The sequence below is a fragment of the Delphinapterus leucas genome, chromosome 1 (assembly GCF_059928025.1).
Source record: "Delphinapterus leucas isolate spDelLeu-1000000601 "Yukka" chromosome 1, BTC_Dleu_Yukka2, whole genome shotgun sequence".
Classification (NCBI taxonomy): Eukaryota; Metazoa; Chordata; class Mammalia; order Artiodactyla; family Monodontidae; genus Delphinapterus; species Delphinapterus leucas.
The window spans coordinates 115,027,857-115,044,419 of record NC_143129.1 but is presented as its reverse complement, the minus strand read 5'-3'; the positions used below and the strand labels follow the sequence as shown (position 1 = coordinate 115,044,419).

Genomic DNA, 16,563 nt, shown 5'->3' with positions numbered 1-16,563 from the left:
GTATCTAATCTCCTACCCTTTTCACTGATTTATTCATACTGGCCTAGTATATATTCTATTGAAAACAAGAGATATGACTTTATTTCTTCCTATGACATAATGATACATTATTTTATGGTGGGAGAGAGAAGGAATAACATGATCAAAAACTAAATAGTTCCCAAACTATTTTGACTTTTACATATACGTGTATGTGTAGAATGGACAACAAACAGCAGGTGTGCCATTCTAATTTGGATTGTTATCAAAATTTATTTGCATTCCTTCATGCAATGGTAGGGAACTAACAGCTGTGGATAGACTTTGGGAAACAGGAAAGCCCCTGAAACGTACAAAAAAATCAGTGCATATATGTGTGTGCATATGAGTGTGTGTGCATGCATGGATAATCCGCGGACAGAATACACAGCATTTATGAGATTCTCACAGTGGTTTATGAACAACGGAAGTTTAAGAATGCTGGAGCATGTTAGGCAGACAGTGAAAGTCAGTCTAAGATATGAAAAAAACCCACAAGATTTAATAATAAATTAGAAGTTTTTCCTGTACTAAACAGAGTAAAAAGCATTAAGAAAAATTGAAAGAGTTACACGGGGGAAAATAATCTCTCAATGGAGTTCCCTACCGTATGTCTTTTTCACTGGAGAAGATGCAAGTCTTATAAAGGAAGAATACTTACTTGTTCACCTCGGAGTCCTGGGAGCCCTGGATGTCCTTTGAGACCCTGCAAGGGTAAAGGTGAAGACATACTATGAAAAGTAACCCCATTTGAGCCAAATAACTAACCACAGTTGTCTTTCATCCCAACTTTTGGTTTTCCCATTAATACAAATGTAATTCCTACTAATCTATTTCTTAAGTGTAATCTTTTAAATTTAATAAAAATTTAATTTTTATTAAATAATAAATTCGCATTAGTAATTCTTAATTAATTTGGAGTGTAATTTGAATGATTTGTTATCAACTAAAATGGTTACATAGTACTGAATTTTAAAAAACAGGATCTTTTATAAAAGGCTGGCATCTAGCAATGGATCTGCTAAATTTTGCTTAAGCTTTTTAAAAGTTGGTTTTAGTTCATTAATGCTGAAACAGAATGCCCTCAGGCATAATCTGTTTGTAATTATTGAAAAACTGGCAGTTTCAGGCAGTTTCTCTAATCTAAAACATTGTCATAACATTCTATGAATGAGCTAATAAAAAGAGGCTGCTCACAGGTCCATCTGTCTAAGAAATCAGTAACAAATGTTTTATATCAATCATACCTCAATTAAAAAACAGAAATTAGTAACAAAAAATTTTCCAAATAAGAACCAAAATCAAATCTTAATTTCTATCACTAACACCCAAAGATATAAAAGAGATAATAACTTTTATCCTCTAGAAAGATATTCTATGAGCGAAAGAAAGGAAGCTAAAAGAAAGGAAGGGAAGAAAGAAATAAAGGACACTTTGGAGCATATTTGTACAGCTCTAATCAACAATCAGTAAATCAACCTGCTGTTTACTAGATTTTGGTGTATATAAAAGAACAAGAAAAAGTTCCTTTTTAAAAGAACCTTTTAGGATTTTAAGCAAACCTCAAAAACCTGAAATAAATTATAGTTAGTTTACAAATATCAGAAACTTCAAATTAATGTACTGCAAACTGAAGATAAGTTTTTGGGGTTTTAAGATATAGAGTAACAGAGTGAAAAGAGTCACTCAGGATTACACCCTATCACGGAGGGTTTATGAACTTGGATTAATGAATTAGAGAAGGAAATGATACTCTGGGACAATGGGGAAATTAGAAGAGGTACCTATTTGAAAAATAAGGAAATGATTTAAGCAGGTTTTGAGGTGATAAACTTAAAACAAAAGTAAATGTTTAAGTAGAGAGGTCTCTTGGGAACCAGAGAGAAGACCAGAAATGTAAGAAGGAAAGTTGGAGACAAAAATTTTTGTGTTATCTGTATATGTAAGCATATTTGTAACAAGGGAATAACAGAAGAAAAAGCAAGAGGGCAGAGGAAATGCCCTGTCCTCTGCGAGCTCTGTTCTTTCATGATTAGGCTATTAGAGATCAGAGACGTGGCCATGAGAAAGGAGGGGGAAAAAGGAACGAAGGCACAAAGCAGTTTCACTGAGCCACTATGTACCAGACATTGCACCAGCCACTTCCAAATACCTCACCTAATTCTATGGCAATCCTGTGAAGTAGGTATCTTCCTCATTTTTACAGGTGAGAACACTGAGCTCTGAGAAATTAAATGATATGACCAAAGTCATGTAGGTAGTAAGGTGGAATCATGTCAGTTTGACAGTTAGATTTATCAAGAATTGAGTAACCTGCCCTTCTATTTACTTAATATGCCTATATTTGTCTCAGACTCAAATGCAGGCTGTCCTCATTCTCATCAAATGTTCAAACACTAATTTTAGACACAACCACGACAAACCAACAAAAGGAATTATAGATCATGAATCATGGCATTATTAAAGTTACACATTTACCACTTGCATCTCATATACCCACAATTTCACTGAGTTTATATATTTTTTAAGATAGCTAAAGACCAGCCTAATTACAAAATAGAAGACGTACATTGTTCTCAGTTGTCCAAATGTTACACAAGATTCTCCAAATAAAATATCCACAAAGCTAAGTTTTTTCACTTTTAATAACGGGAAATAAGAAATGTCCTCAGCACTAAGATAGCGGTGGTGGCTCCCTCGGATGAGGCAGCAGCTCTAGAAGGATGGAGTTCCTAAGAGAGTGTCAGGAAGATGAGAAATGAGGAACCAGGGCGAGAGGTACACAGGTAGAGAAACTCTCCGCCATGGGCCTAGTTCCTTTTCTTTTTTATTAAAAACTGTGCTTATAGGGGCTTCCCTGGTGGCGCAGTGGTTGGGAGTCCGTCTGCCGATGCAGGGGGCGCGGGTTCGTGCCCCGGTCCGGGAGGATCCCGCGTGCCCCGGTCTGGAAGGATCCCACGTGCCACGGAGCGGCTGGGCCCGTGAGCTGTGGCCGCTGGGCCTGCGCGTCCGGAGCCAGTGCTCCGCAGCGGGAGAGGCCGCAGCAGTGAGGGGCCCGCGTACCAGAAACAAACAAACAAACAAACAAACAAAAAACAACTGTGCTTATATATTTACTTACTTGTTTTTATGTCTGTGTACTGCTGAGTCTAGCTAGCTACATGCTTCCCTTTCTTTGGCCACTATCTGTTTCTCTGACCAGAGTTTCTTCCCTCCCCAGCCCTGGTGAAACAGAATGCAGTGGTGCTACAACTTCTTTAGCTTACTTTCCCTGAAGCAGTTTATAACAGTGAACTAGACATGTTGATCATAATATCCTCTGAATGTACAACTCCCTCTGGAGAGATTCTTCCTCATCCACAGACTCTAATACAAAGGCAGCACCAAATAGTCATGAGCTCCCTCCTACTCCACCTCAGCCCCAGGAGATGGCATTCAACCTAAGGGAAGCCAATATGAAGTCCGGCCAGTAGCCTATGAGGCCACTTGGAATGGAGAGTTTTGCCTAAACAGGGTGAAGCTGGGCCAATCAAATTCTTTTTTAAATTAAGTTCAACAGGAAGGAAGGAAGGAAGGAAAGGAAGGAGGGAGGGAGGATTGATTCAGGTACTTAGCTGAAGCTAGAAAGACTGACAAAGAAAGGATAAGAGGAAGAGAAGAAAGCCAAAGTATGAGTAAAAAATTTAGAGTAAGCAGAAACTGTGCTGAGAAAGAAAGTTTTTGTCAGAGGAAAAGTCAGATAACACAAAAGGGCAGATGCAGAGAGAGGAGATGAGTAGCAGTGCTAATAGAAAAGTACAGTAAAAGATCCACAAGCTAATGTTGCTAGATACTCAGAGCTGCTTTGAATCAGTGCCCGCCCCCGTGAGGCTAAGTCATATTACAGTACCATTTTTAGATTCCATGGGTCCCTGATTTCCCTTAATGCTGTAGAGAGGATTGAAATAATTCTCTCTTCCTTGGGATAGCCTAAGTCTCCATTCTTTGCCATCAAAAGAGCTGAAGTGAAACAAAATGGTTTTGGTTTGGTTTGGTTTACTACTAATAATAATGAAAAGACCAAGCACACTGAGCTCTAGATCCAGTTTTGCCACTAAATAGCTATATCATGAGTTTCAAAGTCTTCATCTGTAAAATGACAGCAATGAATTAAACTACTGCTAAATCTCCTTTTAATTGCCAGCATTCTGCAATTAGTTGAATCTGTTAAAGTCACTACTTTTTTTTTCACCTTTCATTGAATGAAAAACAAAGGCATTTATAAGAGTCAATTCAGGCTTTGAGGCATTGGAAGAATTCAAGTAACACTGATGTATCACTGAGGTATGTATCAGAAAAAAACAGATTCAGGTTCCCATGGGCATATGACCTGAAACAAAGATGGGGACTCTGGGATGAGCAGAATGGAAAGAGAATGGGTCAGGTAGGAGGCTATTATGAGAGTCTAGGAGAAACATGATTATACATTAGGTTTGAGGGCAGAGTTAGAGATGATATATATGCCCCTTAAAGAGTTTAAACTTAAGCTCCTGAACTATTTTATTCAATGTGGTATCCCCAGTGTCTAGAATATAGTAAGTGCTTGTTAATTAATTGATGGAAAGATTTGGATGAATAAATGAATTGATGTAAAGACTTAGAGGAATCTGAGGGTTACTTGGGGGAAAATAGATTCTAAGTATTCAATATGATATCTCCATTCTCTTAATATTGAAATGAAAGGTAATAAGTGGGAGAAAAAATATCTTGTTATTTTTCAATGTAATAATATGTTACTGTAATATACTGGAGTTAGCACCACTATTGTATAAAAGCCTCCATTTATTCCCTAATTTGTGACTACAGGTCTCATTTGTTTTCTACTTAAATACTAGTCTGTAATATTTTAAAAAACAAAGGGAATAAGTTCCTGGGAAGAATGCCTACATTCAAGCTTTGGCATAGCTCCAATCTAAGGACGTGACACTTTATTTTTAATTTTTTTTTAAATTTTTTGGCCACACCGCGCAGCATGTGTAATCTTAGTTCCCCAACCAGGGATCAAACCCACGCTCCCTGAATTGGAAGCACGGAGTCTTAACCACTGGGCCACCAGGGAAGTCTCCCTGACACTTTACTTTTAAAAATTTGTTTATATTGTAGTCTTTTGAAAATACTATTTGAGTCATTGTTCTTCCTATACTCACATAGGAAAAATAACAAAAAAGGCCAAGTAACTAACAATGCATGATTTTCCTCTGATAAATATACTGAAACTGATGTAAACACATTTCTTAAGGAATGCCAATAGAAAAATGTACAAGTTCTGTTTTAGAACAGATTAAAAACTCATTATAATGAGTTATAGGGTTGTTTCAATTTTTGTTGTGATATAAATTTGCCTTGCCAAGAATTCCAGTAATAAAAAGGGTTTAGAATCTAATTTTAATATAGAGATATTAATTTTAATACTTATTTTAACAACAATTTAAACCCTAACAAATACGTTATCAACAGGTGACCACACAGGACCAAAAAAAAAAAGAGATACAATTGAATCAAAATCAGAAATATTAAGGGATGGAAAAGAAACAAACTTCAAATATATACCTGAACTACCCCCAAGTAATTAAAATTTGGATACATAAATGTTTATCCATAAGGAAAACAGTGGTACCATTTACATATAGGGCCATCCTTGCTTTGCACGGTACTAGAGGACCATGAAACTGACCATATAAGCTGAAACCATGCCAAGCAATCTTAATAATGGGAAAAATTGCAATTGTTCTGTGACCTTTAAAACTTTTTGTCAAATGTTTAAAAGTCTCACTGTCAGTTACCTTTGTATAGGGAAATGAAAAATATGTTAAATATTAGTTTAGTACAGTGTAATTTAAAACGTTAGAAATAGTGAGAAATTAAAGTTCCATTTCTTAGAAAAAATTTATGAAGAGTAGTTTGAATAGTGCTTTTCTTGTATAAATAACCATACAGAGCAAGCATATATTCTATGTTTTGGCAAACTGTCATACTCCTTTCTAAGTGTGGGTCAGCTCCCAACATTCCATCCTTTGCACTTTCAATGTCATGAAATAGCTCCAAGAGTTCTTCTAACGTGAAGTTTTTTTGCTGTTGTAACCTCCTCTGGGACGTGTCTATCCTATTCATCACAACCCTTTCCTCTTATGTCAAAAAATTTGCCTTAAACAAAAATAATAAAAACAAGTTTGCCGTTACCAAGGTCCTCTGTCTGCATATGTAGAGTCTCTCAAATGGCAGCAGTGCCCCAGGATCAGCTATTTCTTCTATAACTCCATTTATATTTGATTCTAATTTCAATTTCTGTGTTATCACTATTTCTTTATTTCGTTGTACTTTTCATCTTTGTTGACCAGTTACTTTTTTTGATTATCCATTTGTGTAAAATGCCACATGAGTTTATCAGAGAGAAGGAAGCAAGACAGCTACACACTCTGCGGTCTGTGCATGAACTAACAGATGTGTCGTGTACAATCATCAACAGATTCTCAATGAAATGTGACTGATCACTGATCTTGATGCACATTTACTATTTATGTAGTGACTTGTAAGCTGAAGAGCCAGTAGCAAAGTTTATACTTTACACAGCTAATCACAGTGTGATTAATCTGAACCATGTTGGTGGGAGACTGGTGTTATTAAACCGTGTTAAGTGAAATTTGTCTATATTGGAACCATGTAAAGTGAGGAATGCTTGTATATATGTATTGAAAAGATTCTCGATGATATAATCTCTATGTTGTCAACTTCATATATAAATGGTTTTCTTCTTTTAACAGTTCTTTCCCCCACTAAATGCGAAGGACTTATATTCACTGAGATAAAGATTTTTTCCTACAGGGCTCCCCTGGTGGTGCAATGGTTGAGAATCTGCCTGCCAATGCAGGGGACACGGGTTCGAGCCCTGGTCTGGGAAGATCCCACATGCCGCGGAGCAACTAGACCCGTGAGGCACAACTACTGAGCCTGCGCGTCTGGAGCTTGTGCTCCGCAGCAAGAGAGGCCGCGACAGTGAAAGGCCCGCGCACCGCGATGAAGAGTGGCCCCCTGCTTGCCGCAACCAGAAGAAAGCTCACGCACGGAAACGAAGACCCAACACCGCCAAAAATAAATAAATAAAATTAAAAAAAAAAAAATCTGAGATTTAAAAAAAAAAAAAAGATTTTTCCTACATATGAGAAAGTATCCCCTATGGCATAAGACAACTTCTCTATTACCACTCTGCTTTTCTATCTTGGGCCTCCTTACATAAACTTTAGGTTTCAGAAAGGTAGGAGCATTTGTCTGTAGAATCCACAAAAATGCCAAAGAAATTCCGGAGACTAAATGATTTGCCTCTGGCACTCTCCTTCTTAAAATCCTTCAGTAGCTCTCTACCATATGATAAATGCTTTACCATGGCATACAAGTTCCTTTATAATTTGACCCCTGAATGTCCCTCAAACTTTATCTCCTGACACCTCCTACCTAACACTCCATAATCCCAAAACAAGGAACTGCTCTTGCCTCCAAGCCTTGGTTTATGTCATCACCTGTGTGTAAACAGCATACATGTCTACTAACTATAGTATCATTAGGATAACTTGCATCCTCAAGATGCAGCTCAGGGGCTTCCCTGGTGGCGCAGTGGTTGAGAGTCCGCCTGCCGATGCAGGGGACACGGGTTCGTGCCCTGGTCCCGGAAGATCCCACATGCCGCGGAGCGGCTTGGCCCGTGAGCCATGGCTGCTGGGCCTGTGCATCCGGAGCCTGTGCTCCGCAACGGGAGAGGCCACAACAGTGAGAGGCCCGCGTACCGAAAAAAAAAAAAAAAAAAAAAAAGAAAAGATGCAGCTCAGATGTTGCCTCTTTCCCTGTTCTCTAAAAACTCCCCCACCTCCACTGCCAAGAAGTTTAGGGATCCCTCAGCCGCTGCTATAAAAATTTCACATCTTAATCATTGCAATTGTTATAGCATAATATACTTTTAGTGATTTACTTTAGTATCTATTTCCTTTTTTAGACGGTAGGCTACTTGAAGGCAGGAACTATACCTTGTTTACCAATACTGGTTTCCTGAATGAACCGTAGGACAAAAGGATGTGATTAAAACAACTGCAGCATTCCAGAGTTAGTGACAAATTTCATCTCAAAACTACTCTTTTGGTTGAAGCAACTTCCTTGTATCTTTTGCTTCTGTCTAGTCTCAGGAAGCTGAGGCAAAGGTGGGCTAGCCTTATACATGATCATGTGAAAAGCAACATCACTGAGACATTAGTAGCAGATTAACTAGTTCTACTCACCCTACCTAAATGGGACGAAGGGTGTTTGGAGCCAGAGGACCGAGGCAAAATAAGACAGGTGAGAAGGGTCACTGACTTGAGAAGCAGCCCTTGAGGAGGAAAATAACCACTAGCACCGGGTGAAAGGGCACAGTCAATTAAACTTACGAGCAGCAATGTTCATTCACTACTAATATGTGCTTGCTATGTACCATTCACTGGGCTGAAATACCACAGTGCAAAAATATAGACCTTGCACTTAAGGACTGCTAAATCACTCATATATTTCCCTTTAGGCCACTGCTACTGCACTGTTATCTGAAAGCCAGTATTAAATTGTCCTCTTCTGTAATGTAATAATAGCAGTCCTTTACAGATCAGGTGATTCCAAGTATCTAATAAAATCTGTCAAACACTACAGGACTCATACGTCAGCAACGCCTTGAGGAATACAAAGGTTTGTAGCCATGTTTTGGTCAAAATAACCAGGGAAACCTATGGCAAACTAGAGAAACAGTGGCAAGACGCCCATAGCTGATTGAAAAAGAAGGCTTAAGCAAGAATTCAGAATGAGATAAAAAAAAAAAAAAAAATCAACAACCATGACCATGTAAGTACTACTTGAGGTAAGGCAATAAAGTTCCTGAAGTTTTAAGAATAGGGAGTTTAACTGTTTTCAAAAAATTAAATAGAAGAATGATTTCAGGTAACTGGAGAGATTGAAGAGAATTAAATTAGAGAATGAATACCACACAGACCTCTCTATCCTACCCACCTCCCCTTCTTCTTGGAACATACTTCCCTCACGCACACAACGGACTCCTACCCACCTCTGTCCCAAACTCCTCACAATATTGACCAATTAACCTACATTAATTAGTACTCAGTTTTTTTTTTGTTTTTTTTTTACTGTACACGGGCCTCTCACTGCTGTGGCCTCTCCCATTGCGGAGCACAGGCTCCGGACGCGCAGGCTCAGCGGCCACGGCTCACGGGCCCAGCCGCTTCGCGGCATGTGGGATCTTCCCGGACCGGGGCACGAACCCGCGTCCCCTGCATCGGCAGGCGGACTCTCAACCACTGCGCCACCAGGGAAGCCCCAGTACTCAGTTTTTAACCTTGGCCCCATCAACTCTAGTTGTAGTCCTTCTCAACTAGTTCTTGTGGAGAAAAACAGTATGACACTAATTCTCAAGATGGTGCTAAATGACCGATAACAGCTTTTTCTGAGGACACAGACTTTTTTTTTTAAAACCTTCTGGGAACTGAAATACTTTCAGCCAAATGAATTTATCGTTAATGTTAGGATGTCATCAGAAGAGGAAAATATCTTTGGATGAAGGAACGTTTTCCAAGTCCCACAGAGTACATCACTTTGGTAGCCACGGGCTTGCCTGTGAGGGAGTTCAGTATGTGTTGCCTCGTTCTTAGCTTCCCCTTCCATTAGTGGAAATGGCAGAGGGCAGAGTAGATGGTCACAGTGGTGACAGCACAGCCCCTAAGCAGCAGCTTTTATGTTAGACTTTCAGTACTAAGGCTGAACTGCAAACCAAGCAAAGGAAAACGTAGCTCTGCAGATTTTTACAGGAATATTGCACAGGTGAGAAGATGATCTATAGCGTTAACTATGGAACATAAGAATTCCCCTTATTTCTTTCTCCGGGCATGGATTTTATTTTTATTGTTGTTCTCATCAACATTCAGTATTGCTGTACTTCCTTAGTACTGTCCTTGCTTTAAATAGATTATGAAAAGCTGTATAGGTTTTGAGTGACTGATAAATCATAATGCATTCCACTTGATTTTTTCAGCTCTTCTTTCCCTTCCAACTTTATAAAGATGTTAACTGTGTACCTCCCATGTAATGGAAAGATTTTTTTAACTGAAATAATTCCATCAAACTAGAATAAGAATTCACACTGATTTATAATTATTACTAAAAGTATAGTAGTTGAATTTTTTGACATTCAGAAAAATATTGCCATACATTATTCATAATCATCTGTTTTAAAATGTGTGCCTCATATTTCACAATTGTTCTGAGTTATACCTTCATGCTAAGATGTGCTTAACTGCTCTCATCTGGCTTATCCTCTCGATCCCAGAAAAATTTCTTCAATTGAAATTGCTGTTAATGTTCTTACAATTTTAAAAAGCAGACTTCCAACAGTAATGTAGCAAATGATCAGCTATATTTAAAAACCAATTTAAAAATTCATCTGGAGTCCAAGCTCAGAATTATGACTCTTGTGTTCCAACCAACACAGCATGAACTCTGGATCTAACTTATCTGATTTTTGGCACAAATTTAGACATTTAGTGGGAAGTGAAAACATACTTCAGTTCCTAGGTAAATAAGAGTTATATTAAGGTGGCTAAGTTGAGGCAATGTAACCAGTCAATCTGGGGAAACACACAGCTTGTTAAAGTGGTAATACTGGTTTTTTAAAAAAAAGTCAAGGTGTGAATATTGATTTCAGATTTTTTAAAAGAAAAAATTCAAGGGCCTTTCCTTATGAAACCCCCTGATTTCATTCTTATCTGTCCCTCTTCAGAGAAAAGCACTTTTTTTTAATATGCATGATTTTATACTTTTATATAAATACAATGTTTCACTGTTCAGTAAAGCATAAATTTCTGTAAGTTGTTTTGATAATGTATTTTTGCATGTTTTTGAACTTTATATATATTATACTATACAAATGCTTTGAGGCTATTTCGTCAATGTTATATTTTTGAGATTTATACATGTTGCCATAAATAGGTAGATTTAGTTTGTTCATTTTAGCTGCTGCACTCTGTTACATTTTATGAATCTATCAAAATATATCCTTTTAAAATTTAAATACATTGGGGTTTCTACTGTTTTGTTTTCATAAACAATGCTGCAGGTAACATTTTAAAATTTCTTCTTGTGTATGTGTGTTAGAGAGTTTCTCTAAGATATATACGTATGAGCAGAATTACTAAGTGTTAGGCAGTGTGCATCTTCGCCTTTCCTAGACATGGCAAATCGTGCTCCAAGGTGGTTGTTCCAGTTCCATCAGCAGTAAATGAGAATTCCTGTTGTATCTCATCTGGCCAAAAGTAGGTATTTTCAGACTTTAGATATTTGACAATTGTGAAATGATACCTCATTGTTTTAATTTCATTTCCTTTATTCCTAGTAAGGTTAAATATCTTTTCACATATTAAGTGACCAATGGATTTGCTGTTTTGTGAACTGCCCATTTTTCTATTGGGTTATTGATTTCTGTGCAATCTTTACATGTTCTGGATGCTAGTTCTTTGTTAGTTACATGTGTTACAAATATTTTTTCCCAGTCTGTGGCTTGTATTTTCACTATTTGTGTTGTACCTTGTTGTGAAAAAAAAAGCCTTATTTTTAATATAGTAAATTTATTAATCTTTAAAAAAAAGTCAAGGGGTGAGAGATAAAAGGGAAAAGGCAGAAGCGAACCAAAAAATCTACTGAAGAGTGAGTAAAAATATTGCTGCTGATTTACTTGCTTTGTTATTTCTATCTCAATATTACTTCTAGTTTTCAGAACATTTTATATTAATCTTCCATTTATTTATCTCAACAGTTTCCATGAGTTGTCAGTATTTCTACACACAACTTTCTTGCAGCCACTTCAAAGACTACTTAAAGAATTGTAATATTTCCAGATACTTCCAGAGAAAAGGAATAATGATGTCATTATTACCTGTCATCCAAAACTATATTTGTTCCCTTGGCTTTCAGGAAAAAACAAAATTTTACTTTCTCTTGCATTCATGCTTGAGGTAGTCAGAAGTAATCAAACTCACATATAACAAATATTGGCATAATGAACTAATATATGGGGAAACAGTATTTGAAGTTATTAAGAGAACAGTCATGTCAAAGATGCCTGGATTTGAGTCCTAACTCTGTCAGTTAATAATCATGTGGCCTTGGGTAAATGCCTTAAACATTTTATACCTCAATTAACTTATTTATGACACATTGAACATACTATCTGTCTCAATGGGTTGTTTTTAAGATAAAAAGATACAGGGTTCAGCACATAGACTATAATATTACACATAAGAAAGGAGCTGTTAATATTTACCATAATAGTTATAATAATAATTCAAAAATAGTTTGATAGATAAAATATGTAATAAACTTCATATTAATCAAATCCCAAGTACCTTATTCATCTTTTATAGTAAGCACAGACTGTTAAAAGCACAGTGGATTCAGTATCAGCAAGTATTATCTCTTGATCCTGCTGTAACTCTGAGTGACCCTGAGCAATTCTCTTAACCTCTCTGGGCTTATCTTAGATTTATCACTTACAGAATGAATACCTTAAGTTCTTGTCTTGACCTTAAGAATTCATGTAGCATTTTAGGGGTAGAACTGAAAGGATGAAGGAATAGGAGTCCCTAGGTCATAACTAATATGAACTTTTATTCTAGGTACTCCTAGAATGGATCCTGTTTGCAGGAAGTAACTCTGAGAATGACCTAGGTGGTTCAAAAAATGAACCAAAATTAGTAAATTCCATAAATAATCAGTCTGGTCCTTCTTCCTTTCATACAAACCATAGGAACAGAAAGAGTCTACCAAGCTCATTGTGACAGTATTTCTACTGCACATTCATATTAAAGTAAGACATGCACGTAGATAGTGTGATGGAAACTTGTTCCAAGCCTGCTACGTGGAGAGTTAGTTTAGGTTTAGATTGAGCCCCTATGTGTGTTTCCTGCAATACTTGTTTTTAAAAAATCTATATACAGTTTCCATTATTAGACACACTCTGAAAAGAGGGAAAGCATTCTCAGAAAAACTACAAAATCATCTCAAATATTAACACTGTTTTGAACTACTATCAAAGCATAGTGAACCGTGGATGCTTCATTTATCAGAAAGTAATTTGGTTTCTAATTACTTTCGACCAAACCTTCTCTAGAGAAAATTCAGCTATAGTTGCTAATTGATAACATAGCAAGATCCCTGACTTCTACAGTGTCTGTTTCTACTCGTTAACAACACAAGCCAGATTTTAAAAGTTTAAAAAACTGTGTAAGAGAAAAGAAGTCTGTGAAAGATATGCATCCATGACCCAGTTTGTTTAACTTAATGCTATTTCACTTTACTAGACTTATACAGACCAAAAATAATATATTCTCAATATTTTAAAATATCGATGGGCCAAGGCTCATATAATATGTGCATAAGTCCTTGGAAGATAATATCTTCTGCTTTAAGTAAGTAAAACTTCAAAGTTAAAATGATAATCTGCTCTAATAGTTAAAATCAGTCTTTTAAAATGTTCTCTATAGTATTTCTTTACATACTCCTCTACACAATCACGACTCAAGCTTTATTTATCAATAATTTTTCCCTTTCTGGAACGCTAATTTCATGAACCATGGGCATTATTAACCTTGGAAAGTAATGATTAGTTTGTTTTTCTCTCATACACAGTGGCATTCTTCAGGATGCAATAGCTGTATATTTAATATCAAATACAATTTATTAAGGTAATTTTCATATTATGAGATTTTCTTTGTTTGATGCGATTCGTTAGTACAGTTTCCTCAGAGGTACACTTAGCAGTCAGAGGTATACTAAGTAGCATTAATCAGACAGATTCATGACTGTATGTCAAGACCAATTCTGGTAGGAACGATCACTCTGCAGTTTCATGGAAGCAACCAACAACCTCAAAGGAGTTGTCAGATTCTAAGTACTATCTAGGATGAAGACTAGTCTAAATGCCATAAGAATAACGGTGTGGTATGGTCATGGGAGGAAAAATACTCCATGAGATCAAAACCTTTTTAATCAATTTACAATTGTGCCCTGTAGAAGGGATTATGAAGGGAAGCAAACAAGGTCAGGATCCTTTCCAAAACCAGATAAATAGCTGATGGTTAACAGTTATTAACGGCTTGCTATTTTTCTGACACTCTATTGCATGGATTATCCCATGCCATGTTCCCAACAGCTCCCTGTGAAGTGGGTAGTATTATCTTCATATTTTACACATGAGGGAACTAAAGCTTAGGTTAAGCAACCTGCCCAAGGTCGACAGGACCTAGAAAATGGCAGATAGAATTTGAACAAATTAACCAGAGCCAGAAAACCATCTCCATTCTAAATCTCCCAAAAGGAAAAGAATATGACACACTAAGACACCAACAGAGCTCATTATGAAGTGTATTTAGGCACCCATATCAAGTCAAATACTGCCCTCCAATATTTTGGGGCCTTTAATACCTTAGACAGAAATTTTGTATCTTCTTCATCCCTTGTAGAAAATCAACAACTCAGCGTTTGAGAAAAAGACAAGCTGAATATATTGAGAGGAATTTACACTTGTGTTAATTCAGGAAACTGCACAGCATATTTTATGAAATAATTATAGCAGCTGTGTTACTATTCCTTTTTACCCGAGAAAAGGCCAACTCATATGCATATGACTACTATTTTTTACTAGCTATCCCCAACCCTCACTTCTACTCTATTTACGCTTCAGGCCTCACATTCATGTATATATCATGGCAGAGCTTATTATTTCCTAATAAAATTAGAAACTCTTTAAAAAAAAGCCAAGTATTTTACCTACATCCAAATGCACCTCACTTTGGATATATAAAAGTTACAATGTGACTTCAAAGTTTTAGAAGTAAGTTATTGCCCTAATAAAAAAAGAGAACTCCAAAATTCTATCAGTGACTTTCTCCTACATGTGAATTTTGTCCCCATCATTATCTGAAGGGTTTTCTTTTATTTTTCTTAAGACCCTGTCTTTGGTGGGCACCACTTCCCTGGATTAGGACAGCACCCTAATTCCTATTGCTGAAGAAAAGAATTTAAAACATTGACTTTGGGCTCAACTTCAGAATGAGATCTTAGGAGCTGAGGAGCACCCAGATCCACATGGCACCCAAATACATCAAAGTAAAACGACATCTTACCTTAACACCTTGCATACCAGGGGGCCCCATGAATCCAGAAAGACCTTGATCACCCTAAGAACAAAACACAAACAGAGGTTTAATATTATGGAAGAGAATTGAAAATTATAATTTCCTTGCTGCAGGATTTCATCTTGGACGTCCAGATCTTACTGCACTCATTTCTGATCTCCTCTATCTGGCTCAAGGTCCACCTCGTTTCTGGGACTGTTCGAGACCTTTTCTGAGGCTCCCGGCCCTTATCTCTTCTAGTGCTGATTACCTGGACAGTACTTCCCCACCTCTAAGGCCTTGCTTCTTTTTCTCTGATGTCCTTCTCTCTAGGAATGTCCTTACTTCCCAAATTCTCATCTTTCCCAAAGTTTACCGTGCTTTAAAAATGTAAAGGAATCTACTTAAAAATTCTACCAGTGCTTTGTGAGGCAGCTGTGGACAGCTCAGGCCTGCCCTTCTAGGTGAGGACCTACAGCCTGATGGGACTCCCATGTGGAACCTCATGGCATGGCGGGGGGGAGGTGGGAGGCAGGACTGGGCTCTCGTCATGCACCAGGGAAAGGGGCACTTCCGTTTCTGGGGCTGCAGTGAAAATTTATTGGGAGGACCGTGTGTTTGACTTCACAGACCCAACTTCGCAAATTAGGGCCTTCTGTCCCCACACCCCAACCCCTTCCCCCAAATGTGATGAAGGCCTGTGAGCAGGGTAGGAAGGAGAAATTATACCAGTGAGGGGGAAGGAGTGTCTGTGGTGGGTAGAATGGACAACGACATAGAGGAGGCTGTGTGAATTGACAAGGATGAAACATGTCAAAGTGGAATGGGGGTATAATCTTAAACCAGTTTACTCGTGGTACACTTGTTCTTCGCCTCTGTTCCTTTCCCTCTTCCTGCTGTGGCAAAGTTATTGTGCATGATAAAAAGTATGTTCTTTGAAAGAGAAAAAGAGTACTTAGTTAATAACCCTAAATAAACTCGTTAATGACTGTTTAGGCACTATTTAATTTTCAGTGTATTATCTACTTTAATATGTCATCAAATTAAACAATCAGAAGGGAAAAGGATGTTTCTGATTAACTATAAAGTGCTTTTCCATATGTTTAATATTTTAATGTTTTTTTTGCTCAGTGTTTTATTAGGATGGCTTCCATTTGTTATGGGATGATGGGTTTATACATTTTTTTTTTTGACACTTATTTCTCTGATAGAAGGAAAAGAAAACTGTACTAGGAAACAGGAGACTGGAGGCTCATCTTCTACTAGCTCTAATCAAGGGTAGATCACTTGATTTCCCTTCAAAGTTTCTCCACCTGAA

General features: G+C 37.4%; 1 protein-coding gene across 1 annotated transcript in view; it reads right to left on the bottom strand.

The window, feature by feature from the left end:
* The window catches only part of COL24A1 (collagen type XXIV alpha 1 chain), a 430,389-nt gene that overhangs the window by 320,720 nt on the left and 93,106 nt on the right, over positions 1–16,563 (bottom strand). The window contains exons 7-8 of the mRNA XM_022580934.3: positions 15,255–15,308; positions 680–724 (exon numbers count right to left, since the gene is read on the bottom strand). Coding sequence (XP_022436642.2) covers positions 680–724; positions 15,255–15,308 — 99 coding nt within the window. The remainder of the gene's footprint in view (positions 1–679; positions 725–15,254; positions 15,309–16,563) is intronic.